The following is a 12,949-nucleotide window of genomic DNA, read 5'->3' as shown; positions in this document are numbered from 1 at the left end:
AATTAACTTGTCCCTTCACCATTCGCCCCAGTGAAATCCTCCCGTCCTCATACTGATGTCATCTCCCATGTGGGATCAAAGTCCAGCCACCAGACATTTCTGGCAGCATTCCAGGACTCCCGAGCCCCCCAGGGGGGGTCTGGTTCACCCTGCGCCCCAGTTCTGAGAGACTGAGATCCCACATCTCCCCCTTCTGTTTGCACCAAAAGATCTTTTTTTTTTTTTTGCTTTTATGTGAAAACCCCCCAAAGTCCTTAGTTTCTTTTCATTTCTCTTCTGGGTCGTTTTTCGCAGTCCGAGTCTCGACTTCTGTCTGAGTACTCGTCTCTTTGCTTCTCGGATCAGCGTTCTCGTGTTCTCGCGTTCGGAATGGCTTCACGTGCCGCGCTGACACCCACTTCAGACCTCGATCTGTGGAGATACAAGCGAAACCCTTTCCCCAAGTGATTAGTCTGAAAGGACCCTCTATTTGTCCGGTCTCTGGGTTTCTGATCAAAACTAAAGGATTTTCCCTTAGCTTTGCCTGTGTGTTGTTTAGAAAATGTCTCACGATCGGTGGATCAGGTTCCGAGGATGAGCTATTTAGGAAATTCAGCACATACAATGCCTTATTTAATTTCATGTGAGGTGTTGCCTCTGGCTCACCCCTTCTCTGTCTGTCCAGAAGGGATTTTAGGGTGTGATGTGTTCTCTCAATGATTGCCTGACCTGTGGGTGAATGTGGAATACCAAACGTGTGTCTGACACCCCACCTTTTCAGGAATCTGTCAAGCACCCTGCCTGTGTATGTTGGACCATTATCTGTTTTTATCTCCTGAGGCACACCTAATGCTGCAAATGCCTGCAGAAAGTGTCGGCAAGCATGGTCTGCTGTTTCCCCAGCATGTGCTGAAGCAAAGACTGCACCTGAGAATGTATCTACAGAAACGTGAACATTTTTGAGCTTCCCAAAAGATGGGTATTTTGTGACATCAGCTTGCCACAACTGAAGACTTTGCAGCCCCCGCGGATTGATGGCCCCGGTAGAGGAAGGCGGCTGCACAAGCTGACAGTCTGGACAAGCACTAATGATCTCCCTCACCTGACTCTTTGTGAGACGAAAGGACTCCATCAGTGCTTGCGCATTCTGATGAAAGAACGCATGACTTAACCTTGCCTGCTCAAAAATGTCCGGCAGTGTTTGCAAAATGGGCATTGTCAACCTGTCCGCCCGAGCATTCCCTTCCGCTAAAAACCCTGGAAGTGTTGTGTGCGCTCTAATGTGTGTGATAAAATACTCCCTTTCCTGCTCTCTAGCAGTGTTTTCAAGCTTGTCAGGTATGAGTATAAAACCTCATTACTGACTTCTTTCAAGAGCGAACCCTCCAATCTCTTGACCACACCCGCAACATATGCGGAATCTGTCACCAGATTGAGAGGCTGTTTGAACAACTGAAATGCTCGGACAACGGCTGCCAACTCCACAATTTGTGGAGAGCCCTGAACCATCCTCACGTCTGATTCCCAATCCCCTGTCGTTGAGTCTCTCCACGTGATCACTGACTTGTGTGTCTTCCCCGAGCCATCCGTGAACACGGTGATCCCGTCCAAAGGTTCTTCACTTATCTGTGGTTTTGCTCTATAGCATATTTGCGATTGCAGTATTCTGTGTTGGGGAAAGTGGATTGTGCAAGCTCCTGGGAACGCTAACAATGCGATTAACAGGTCTTTCGATTGTTGCATTGCCCAATCGAAGTAGTCTCGTTTCAGAGGTAACCTGATGACTGAGAATTCTCTTCCTGCCATTGTCAGCAGCCTTGTTCTCGCCTTTATGATGATTTGTGCTGCCATCTCCAGATCTGTGAGAATCGTTTTCGCGGGCCTGTGCGGTAGGAAAATCCACTCTATGATTATCAAAGAGTCCTTTTGCGATTCATCCCATTGGAAGATCGAACCATGGAACTGCGTTTTCTTCCCCAGCACTGCCAACTGAAAAGGCAACGATGGAACAAATCGGTGTGCCTGTCTTTTCTGTATCACGTCCGAGATTTTCTCCAACTCTTTTCTTGCTTCTGGTGTGAGTGTCCTGGGAGAACGAATGTCTGTATCTCCTCTCAAGAGATCAAGCAGTGCTGGAATGTCACTATTTGTGATTCCCAAAACTGGTCTCATCCAGTTGATTTCTCCCAAAAGTTGTTGCAAATCATGCAAATTGTTGACCTTTGTGCTGATCTCCACCTTTTGGGGCTTTATTGTTTTCTCTGAGATTTTCCACCCTAGATATTTCCAAGGTGCAACCTCTTGAATCTTTGAAATGCTGATTTCCAGACCTGCCTTTTGCACCTCTGCGATCACACAGTCACGAGCTTCTTGCAGCTCCTGTCGTGTTGATGCTGCGATGAGCAAATCATCCATGTAATGAATGATCTTCGCCTTCGGAAATTTCTTTCGTGCTGGTGCCAAAGCTCGCGCCACGTACCATTGACAGATCGTCGGAGAATTTTTCAGGCCTTGTGGAAGACAGACCCAATGGTACCGCTGCAGAGGCGTTTCCCTGTTGATACTCGGGACTGAAAAGGCAAATCTCGGAGCATCATCTGGATGGAGTGGGATACTGAAAAAGCAATCCTTGAGGTCAATGACCACAAGCTGCCAATCTCTGGGAATCATCGAGACAGATGGAAGTCCCAACTGAAGTGGCCCCATGTCTTCTATGACTTCGTTGATCTTCCTGAGGTCGTGTAACAACCTCCACTTGCCCGACAGCTTTTTCTTGATGACAAACACCGGAGAATTCCAAGGGCTGTCTGTTGGCTTGATGTGTCCCTTCTGCAATTGTTCTTGGACCAGGTCTTTCAAAGCACTCAATTTTTTCCGCTCAAGGGGCCACTGATCCACCCAAACTGGATCATCTGTTTTCCATGTCAGCTTCAGTGTGGCGAGTGCTGCAGTGACCCCTATTAAAAATCCATTTCGATCTTCGCGCCCCATTGTGCCAAAAGGTCCCGACCCCAGACTGTGATCGGCTTTTGAACGACAAAAGGACGAATGATCGCCGTCTTATCTCCTGGTCCCGTGACAACGACGGAATTCTCACTTTGCAGACACAGAGATGCTCCCCCGATGCCTGAGAGAGAGCCCAATGGCGCGACCAAGCTCCAATTGCGTGGCCAAAAGATGTACGATATTACTGTTACATCCGCCCCTGTGTCGAGCATACCTCTGATCGATATTGTCCTGTCCCCACACGTCAATCGGCACGTGAGCGTGGGTCGGTCTCGACCTATGTGCTTCACCCATGTTGTATGTACTTCAACATGCTCTTTCATAGGGAGACCTTCTTCGTCGAAGATTGACATGACCTCTCCAACTGCGTGTGGTGGCAATGCGAAGGCTCTCGCAACCACAGTATTTTCCGGTACAGTCAATGGTGGACGAAGCGCTCTTGCCAAAACTGTTAACTCTGTATTTTTGTCTGCTGAGACAACTGTTGGATAGACAATGAGCCCAAGAATACTGCACTTATCTTGTCCAACTATCAAAAAATCTTGTTTCTTGTATGAGTCCCCGCAGATACCTGTTGGTATCTCCGCATGACTTTCATCTAGAAAGCATACTAGTTTTGAAGCTGCCAATGCACACTGTGCCCCTGGTGGGAGGAGGTCTGGGTCACTGTGGAATCGACTGAGGGTTTTGCTGAGGGCATCTGCTTGTCGCTCACTGATGACTGCCCTGTCTGTTCTTGTGACACCGCCAGTATTTGTGTCGGAGCGCGCCGGGGATTTCCCGCGCTCAATTTCCCGTTTCCCGGATGCGGCAACGGATTTCCTTCCACATCTGTCCGGGAATAACATTCTTTCACGGAGTGTCTTCCTCTTCCGCACCGTGCGCAAATTGGTCTTTCCGCTCTCTGGACTGGCGTTGGTATATGTGTCCGTGGGCAATTCCTTTTCATGTGCCCAGATTCCCCACATCCGTAGCACTGTCCTCCTTGGGGTCTGTTCCTTTTCTGCATTGCCGCAAGAACTTTGTTGATATTTTCGTCCTGTTGATGAAGTAATTTCTCGAACATCTTCTCCAATGTCTTGTCCTCTGATTGCCCTTCTGAGCGTCCCTTTAGCTGTTTCTCCCATTCCTCTTTTAATTCATCCTTTACAATCGCTGCGACGTGCTGAGGCGTCCCCACCTTGCTGCATGCCTCCACCATCTCTGCCAAGGATGGCCGTCCTGGCATGGTGCTAATCACCCGTTGACAATCCGGGTTGGCATTGCCGAAAGCTAAATTTTCCAAGAGAGGCCTCTTCACTTCTTCTGTTGTCACCTGTCGATCCACGGCTTGCGTGAGTCGGTCGATGAATGACATGAATGGCTCTGTGGGACCTTGCCTGATGCAAGAGAACGGGACATCCGGAGCTCCTGTCGGCGTAATTTGCATGATTGCCAATCGCGCTGCTTCTTTGATGTCGCTTAACACTCTTCGTGGAAGCCGCGCTGCTTGTTCCCCTGGATTGTCATCTGGAGGATCCCCTGCTAATTGCCCTTCTGTGAGGTTCGCATTCGGCCCACCTTGGTATCTGTTCCGCAACTCAGCAAGATATTTTCTCCACCTTTTTTCCCAGACAAGACTCTGTGTGTCAGTGAGGATCATTGCCACAATACTTCGAATGTCATATGGTGTGAGATCATACATAGAGAATGTCCCTCTTAATAGCTGTTTGAAGTATTGTGAGTTCAGCCCAAAAGTCTGAGCTGCCTTCCCTAAGTCTTTGAGTGTCTCATGACCCATCCTTTCCCACCTTGGATTCTGTCCCTGGGCATCATATGTCACTGGCATTGTCAAATCCCCTGATCCCGGGAATAAATGCTTTTCCTTTTCCAATGCTTCTCTGATTTGCCTCCAATCCATTGTCTTCACCGGCTCTTGAAACCCCTCTTCATCAGACTCCATTGGGATTTGCATGAATAATGGTGTTGTAGATGTCATCGGTGATTCATAGTGTCTCATTTTTCGCCTTGAGGTTTTTGGCCTTGCTCCTAAATCCGAAAAGGAAACTCGAGGATCCTGTTGATATTTCTTCTTTACTGCATCGAATGAATGCAAGAAGCTTTTTGCTGCTTCTGCTGCTGATAGCATCCATGTTGGGACACCTTCCGATGCTGTGATCCTTATGACATCTTCCCCTTGTAGCTGTTCTTCATCTGAGCTTTCATCATCTTCATGAAATCCCGAAGTGGATGGATAATCCCTTTGTCGTGTTAACATTGTTTTCTTCGAGGTGCTTTTCTTTTTATATATTGTTGGAAAAAATTGCTGCATTGTTGCAGTCTCGCCACGAGATGGCGCTGTGGCTCCGCCGAGCCGACCCGGCATGTCATGCACTTCCGCCCTCCTGCCACCAGGTGGCGCTGTCACCGGCCTCCCTGGCTCGGATGACGGTGCAATCTCGACTGCCCCACTTCCTCTTCCTGCTCGGCGTCTCCCATGAAGGGAAGGAACTGAGACTCCGAGGCTCTTAACCAAAGGCGCCAGATCTGGAGACGGTGTGGAGCCCTGGGACGTAGAATCCCTAGCACGGCCCCTCCTCACCCGCGACGTCACGGGGGACCGGGCTCGGGTCCGCGCGCGTCTTACTCTCTGCGCGTGCGTACTCTCTGAGCTACTTCCAGTGTCCCCCAAGGTGACGTCATCATCGTCTCCCCCCTGTCTCACCTCCGAGGTCCCAGCCCCTCGGTCTGTCCCAGAATCCGACCCCTCCTCCTCTGACGTTGTGTTCGCCTCTCCCGCCGGCACCCCGGCTCTACCCGCGATTCGAGCTGACCGTCGCACCGGCTCTGACGTCACAACCGCGCGCCTCCTGCGTCCCGCCGCGGCGGCCCTCTGAGGCTGCAAATTTTCCCTCAGCCCGCCTTCCGCGTTCGCGTGTGAGTCTACACCCCGGTTTTTGCGAGTTTCGCCCTCCGCGCGCGTCTCCTCATCCTCACCCGCGCTGCTCGCGTCCGCCGCCGCCGCCGCGTCGCCGCTTTCGCCGCGAACAGGCCCCCCCCCCGATCCCTTATCTTCCTGCTCCCCCCCTTCTGCTCCTGACTCCTCCACACTCTCTGGAGTTTCAGGACGCCCTTGGGGTTTGTTGCATTTTTTGATCGGAGGTTTTAATATTTTTTCCCGCTCTCTTTTTTCGAGAGCCCTTTCCCCCTGGCCTTTCAAAGCCAGAGTAATTTTTTTCCCGGAGCTCTGCCGCTCCGCCCCCTTCTCTGAGGGTACCGCAGCTTCTCGCTGCTTTTCCAGTCTTTTAGACTGCACTGAAATACCTTGTAACATGATTCTTGCCGGCGAGAGTAGCTTTAACGCTGTCTCATCTTTTTTTGTTGCTAAAATATATAAATGCCTATTAATTTCTTGCCAAAACCCCACTTCGAACAGCAGATATGTCTCTGCAAGGGGATAATTGAGCCTTGCCCATAATAACAGCTGTTTTAATTCTTTCTTTGGGATCCCTTCTGTATATAGTTCTGCTACACTTTGTAAGGTGGATAAGATTTCCCGTTGTTCTTGGGAGAGTGTTGCCCCCATGATTTTATTTTGGCCTTCTTACCGAATCTGTCGTCAGAGTGGTCTGGAGGCCCTTGTTCTCCGTCCAGCAGATTACGAGGGATGGATCAGAGGCGCCTTTCTGGTCCCAGTCCAGGCCGCTCTGCTACGAACTGTCTTCAGCAGAAGCTGAGAGATGGGATTTCTCAGTGACTGCTGATTTTTGCAGCTTCTCCCGGCCGGTTTTTTCTTTTTCTTCTTTCTTTCTTCAGGCTTCCCTCCTCAGGAGTTATCAGTGCTGTCCTCTTGGCTCTTCAGCTCTTCAGGGCTTTCCCCCCCCCGAAAGGTTTGGTGGGAGATAGCCCGCACAGTGGACGCCAGTTGTCCGATTTCGGTGCTGTTTAGATGGTCTGGGGAAAAGCCCAAAGATGGCCTTGGGCCCCCGGGTTCGAAAGGACGAGAGGAAGCTTCAGATTTGTTCTTGGTCTTGGTGTTTATTAATTGCTTATCTAAAAGATTTTCTCTTGGCCTGACAGAGTTCTGCTCAGCAGTCAGCCATGGGCACACACTGAAAGCCCCTGGGGCGGTCACCTATCTTTATACCCGGAGTTACGTATACAATATTTATCATTTTTCTCCAATACCCTCTACCCATATTAACCAGTGTTCCCCTAGTAAGGTCCAATCCCGGAGTGCCAACTCCACCACAGAAGATGGAGGCTTAGAGGAAGAAGAAGAAGGAGAAGGGCACGCCCCAATCCCTCCATCTTGCCTCTCTAGATCCCCCTGTACAGGGATCTTAAACCCTGTATCTCACACTCCAATTAACTTGTCCCTTCACCATTCACCCCAGTGAAATCCTCCCGTCCTCATACTGATGTCATCTCCCATGTGGGATCAAAGTCCAGCCACAAGACATTTCTGGCAGCATTCCAGGACTCCCGAGCCCCCCAGGGGGGGTCTGGTTCACCCTGCGCCCCAGTTCTGAGAGACTGAGATCCCACACCCTTCCCTACAAATTATTTTAACTTTGAAATTACTGGGTTTTCAGGCAAAGATATGAGAACAGGAATATTAGTTCTTTACTAATATGTATAACAAGGCAAACAAAGAACAACAACAGGAGCAACAACAAGCAGGACAGAAACAGAAACCCAGTCCCGGCTTTCTCTCGGCCGCAGGAACTTCCCCTTCAGTGCAGTTCCAGTCAGCGCCAGCAGGGGCGCTGGTGGCTCCCGGCCAGGCAGGGCGGGTGCGATGATTCCCCCACGGCTGCAGGGGGCGCTGTGGCGCGAGCTCCGCCGCCTCGCTCCACACGGTAATGGCAGAAGAGATGGAGAAGGGGCTTCCTTTGGAAACTCTCAGGAAGCAGCTGGTCTCAGTGCCACTCGGAAAGCTGAATGGACTGCAGCAGGAACTTTGGAGAAACAGACTGGAACAGCAGAGGCAGCCCCATCCCGGAGTGACAAAGTGTAGCAAAGATTCCAGAGCCGGGCTAGAAACCGCTCAGTGTTTCGGTAGGCATGGAGTGTCAGGTTAACGTGTAGTAAAAAAGCCTAAATCATTGGCTTCAAATAGCACAGCTGGGCACTGGCTGCCAGGCTACCACAAGCAGCAGCCACAAGCTGCTGGGAGATGGCCTCTGGGAAGGGGGAAGGAGTCAGGATTGCCTTCTCAATGAGGTTGGGCATTGGAAAGGTCCCAGTTCAACAGCTGCTCTTGCAAGCAGAAGCTTACCCACTGAAAGGAGAAAAGCAGTACAGGACAGAATTCTGCTGTGGCAGCAAATTCACCCCACAGCAGCAGCAAACCGAACTGTTCCCCTCCGACCCTGAGAGTGAGAGAGAGTGAGGAGCTGAGCCTAGCCTCTCAACCCCAGCCAAAATCTCACACTATCTCAACACTTCCAAGAGAACTTCACTGCTCAGAGACAGTAGCAAACTGCACCCTTCCCACTCCTCCTTGGCTATATCTTTTATCTCTCTTAAGTGTCTGTTGTTCCCATCTCTTAGGCAACAAATGGGAGAAAATTCCCTGAGAGAAATGAAAAGGAGAGGAAAAGAAATCCCAAACTCCAATAAGTGTCCATTCCCCTGCCCTGCTCCCTGTGCCCTCTGTCATGCGAAGGATGCACACAGCCTCTGTTCCCAGGCTCCTGCCAGCCAGAGCTCAATCTGCAGCTGGCACTGCAGCTGCACACCCAGCTCCCTGCCCCAAATGGATTCCTCAGCTGCTGCCTGCCCCAGGGACTGCACAGCCTCATCCTGCAGGAAGAGGGGCCTAAGAAAGCAGCAGAGAGCCTTCTTACAAGGGCAGGTCCTGATAGGACAAGGGGCAATGGCTTTACAGTGATAGAGGGTAGCTTCAGCTAAGATCATATGAAGGAATTCTTGACTGTGAAGAATTTGAGGAATTCTTGTTGATATACTGGCATGGGTTTCCCAGAGCAGCTGTGATGCCTGTTTTTCATATAGGCAAGGTCAGCACAGAAGACACAGACACCAACTTCAGGAATAAATGTAATTTATAAAATTCAAACCTGCAAAGAATTGCAAAAGTAAGCAGTACATCAAATAATTAGCAAAGAATTGTGAAAGGATAAACTATGCAATGCAGCTAATCATTACTATAAACAACTGCCTACAGTGATGAAGAAAGACACATCACAAGTTACCCTAACCCTTGACCATCATCCAGGCCTGCCCGTCAACTGGGTGGAAGCCACTGTCATAGTGAAGGACTGGGAACCACTGACAGCAACTGGGAAATCCTGCAGGTACCTTCCCCTACAGGCAGTGAGGTTACTGACTGCCTGTGAGAGGTCCCTGTTTTTATACCATTGAATAAACAAGATACCAAGACTTCTAGTGCAGTAACATGTTTTTTCAGTCTCCTACTGGGAATCCCCTAAGGCCTTGGAGGGCTTCAGGTGGAATCCAGGGGGTTGCTTGTGATCCTACACCCCCAAACAAGATAGGGCCTGTCCAGTCGCTAAGTATGGAAAGGTAAATCCATGTTTTGCCACTGAGTGAACACCCACATCATCTGGTTGGAAGACTCATCCAGAGGCCAACTCTTGGTCAAGGCCTGTTGTTCTGGCCTTAGTGAGGGACTGTTGATCAGGACTTAGTACTTCAATGCCCTATCCCTCAAAGTGTCCAAGGACAGCTTCTGAGCCAGGCTGTGCACACTATGGGTCTAGTGCAAGCCATCCCTCCCTGCCCATGATAGCAGGTTGGAGCTATGTGATCTTCAAAGTCCCTTCCAGCATAAACCATTCCATGGCTCACTGATTTGATGCAGCCCTGACCCCAGTGGGGCCCAGGCCATAGGCCACAGTGCCCAGAACATGGAACCCACCCGTCTGTGACATCAGCACCAGGATCAAGGGCACCACGGGCAGCACAGCTGCTGCGGGCAGTGCGGCTGTGACTGTGCTGCTGCACGGAGCTCTCAGTGCTTGCAGCTGACTCGTGCCTCTGGCAGACATGAATTGGCTCAGCCTCTTCGTCCTGCTGACCATGGCCGGGCTGGCACAGAGCCAGTACACCTGCGGGTAAGTGGGCCCGGGCCCAGGGAAGGAGCCATGGCAACACTTGTGGCCTTCCCTGGAGGGGAGCCACCTGTCCCCCATGGACAGGCCGCAGCTTCCCACCCACCATGGGAAGCCTCAGTTCCTTGCTAGCAGCCAGGTGCTGGCACGGACAGACACACACCCCATGGCCTTCCCTGGCCTGCTGTGCGTGCAAGGCCTTGTGGGGAGGGCAGAGGGCTGAGCTTCAGCCTGAGCCACAGCAGGCCATGAAGCAGCATGGAAATGACTTTCTGCTTGCAGAGGGAGCTGTGGGTACCGACCTGTGGCTTATTCCTACGGCAATGTGGCTTATGACTACGGCATGACACGCATCGTGGGTGGTGCTGGTTCCGCAGTAGCAGAATGGCCCTGGCTCGTCAGCATCCAGCACCCATGGGTACCAGGCACAAAACATTGGTGTGGAGGTTCCCTCATCACTGGAGATTGGGTCCTCACAGCAGCCCACTGCTTGGACAAGTTTGAGTAAGAAGGGGCAGGGAATGGGGACATCTCCACAACACCAGCAGTTGCCCTGCCAGCAGCGCCACCTGCTACTCTCATCCCCTTTCCTCTCAGGCAGCCAGGCTGCCACAGTGCTCAGGAGAAGCCTGGGCTCGTGCCAAGGCTTCCTAGCAGACTCCAGCTTGACATTCCCCCAGCCTAAGATGTGCGAGGGCACTCACACCTGCCAGAGCACTCCTCCCTCTGTACCTTTCCAAGCCAAGGTCTAGCAACTGCTGGGCTGCTGTGACTCCCTCTCATCTCACTCTCCATCTCCATTCCAGTAACATCAGCCTGCTGTATGTGATGATTGGGGCCACCAACTTGTATCAGCCGGGCCCTGGGGCACAAGTGCGCAATGTCAAGAAGGTGGTGATGCACCGCGAGTACAAGCGTAAAGACATGAGCTATGACATTGCGCTGATTCAATTGGAACGTCCTGTCCTGTGCAGCTCCTACGTCCAGCTGGCCTGTCTGGCTGAACCCACCCTAAGAGTCTCAGAGCTGAGAAACTGCTGGGTTGCTGGCTGGGGGGCCACTACTGCAAGAAGTGAGTTCCAAGAGCGACTTCTGGGCCCACTCAGCACACTGGAGATAGGTTTTGGGCTTCCCCACAGCAGAGGCCAAAGCCAGGCTGCAGAACATAAATCCCTGCAGAGAAGGGGTGCCCCTAGCGGAAGGGATTCGTCTGACAGAGAAGCAGAACCAGCATGGAGCTGCTGGGGGCTTATTCCTTTCTCTGCTCACAGATGTAGATCAACCTGCTCACCTTCAGCAGGCCAAGGTCCAGCTCATCGATCTCCAGCTCTGCAACAGCAGTGACTGGTACTCAGGAGCAGTCTATTCCTACAACTTGTGTGCTGGATACCCAGAGGGCACCATTGATTCCTGCAAGGTAGGAGCATGCCATGAGCCACTCAGCCCCCAGCAGCACCAGCAGCCAGGGAAGCACCACCCCAACACAGCCCAGGGCCTGCTTTGCCCGGCCACTCAGTCACCCTCCCAGCCCCAGCTCCCCCTGACTGCTGTGGGGGCTTCCCACACACTGCCCATCCACACCTGCCTGCCCAGGCCTCCCCTTGTGCCAGAAAGCCCAGAAAGCCCAGCTAGTGCTCTTGCCAGTGAAGAGGTCCACGTGCCAAAGTTCCATCCTCTGCACATCCACGAGTCCTGTGCAGATAGGATAGAGAGAGCCCTACCCTACATGAACCCATGCCATCCACAGCCAAGCTTCTGGAGGCTCCAGCCTCTGAGCAGAGCTTTTCTCTGCCCAGAATAGAGCTCTGGCAGGGGCTGTGAGAGAGAAGGAGACAGCCCCAGTGCTGGCAGGTGCCACCAACACCACCTTAATCCTCTGTGCTCTGCTGCAGGGTGACAGCGGTGGTCCTCTCATGTGCCAGGACAACAACGCTGCCTACTGGTGGGTCATTGGAATCACCAGCTGGGGAAAAGGCTGTGCCAGAGCAAAGCAGCCTGGAGTCTACACCTCCGTTCAGCACTTCTATAACTGGATTGATTACAATATGCAGATAAACGCAGTTAAAAGTGCTCCTTGAACAGCAGAAGCAGGCAGGATCCAGGGCAGGCTGCAGTGCACCACAACCATTTCCTGCTGGGGCAATGCTTGCTGATGCAAAGGCAGCCTCAGGGTCAAAACCCTGCTCTGTCCTGACCACACTCCTCTCTTTTGTGCACACACACACACACTGGAGTTGATTTAGTTGTTGAAATAAAATTACCTTTGGTAACAGCGAACCATCTTTTCAGTGCAATTCCAACTCCTGGGTAAGACAAGAAGTGCCATGCTCAGCACCTGCACAACAAGCCTGGGGGCACAAAAAGGACACAGCGGCTCCAAACAGCTCCAAAGTGCCTGGTCAGAGAGGACAGTGCTCTGAGCCACCACGGCCTGGAGGAACCTGCTACCTCAAGCCTTGGAAGAGGATAGGAAAAAAGCTGATACATTGGGGGTGGTGCTGCAATGTACATGGGCTGCTAATTTAGGGCCTGGTGAGAGCCTGGGCTAAGGGAACACATCTGGGAAACTCCCAAGCATGACAAGGGAAACTCCTGGCTCCTGACTGGAGTGCCAGTGCCCTAAGGCAGAGCCAGATTTCACAGGCAGCAAAGGGGAATTGAGGTGCCAGGTGGTCACACTCCACAGATACTCAGAGGAAGAGCTGGGGTCATTCTGGGGAGAGGAACCTGGCAGGAACCCTAGGAAAGTGCACCAGGAATGCCGTGGAAGGCCAAGGTGAGTGGGCCAACACCACCTGCAACACCAAGGCTGTTCACAGATATGGCCAGCCTGTGAGCCAGGGGGAAATGATGCCTGGGCTTGGCTCCATATCTGGGAGGAGACAAGG

General features: G+C 51.9%; 1 protein-coding gene across 1 annotated transcript; it reads left to right on the top strand.

Moving 5' to 3' along the window:
- Window positions 1-9,996: 9,996 nt before the first annotated feature.
- Window positions 9,997-12,139, top strand: LOC128939357 (acrosin-like). Its single transcript, XM_054280265.1, has 5 exons — window positions 9,997-10,064; window positions 10,344-10,565; window positions 10,868-11,133; window positions 11,333-11,478; window positions 11,954-12,139. The coding sequence occupies exons 1-5, from the start codon at window positions 9,997-9,999 to the stop codon at window positions 12,137-12,139; spliced, it is 888 nt and encodes a 295-aa protein (XP_054136240.1).
- The last annotated feature ends 810 nt before the right edge of the window (window positions 12,140-12,949 follow it).

This window comes from Melozone crissalis, unplaced genomic scaffold (assembly GCF_028551555.1).
Source record: "Melozone crissalis strain CALT ecotype California unplaced genomic scaffold, PUWL_Pcris_2 ptg000027l_1, whole genome shotgun sequence".
Lineage (NCBI taxonomy): Eukaryota > Metazoa > Chordata > Aves > Passeriformes > Passerellidae > Melozone > Melozone crissalis.
Note: the sequence above shows the minus strand (reverse complement) of the source record. Positions and strands in the feature narration are given on the sequence as shown.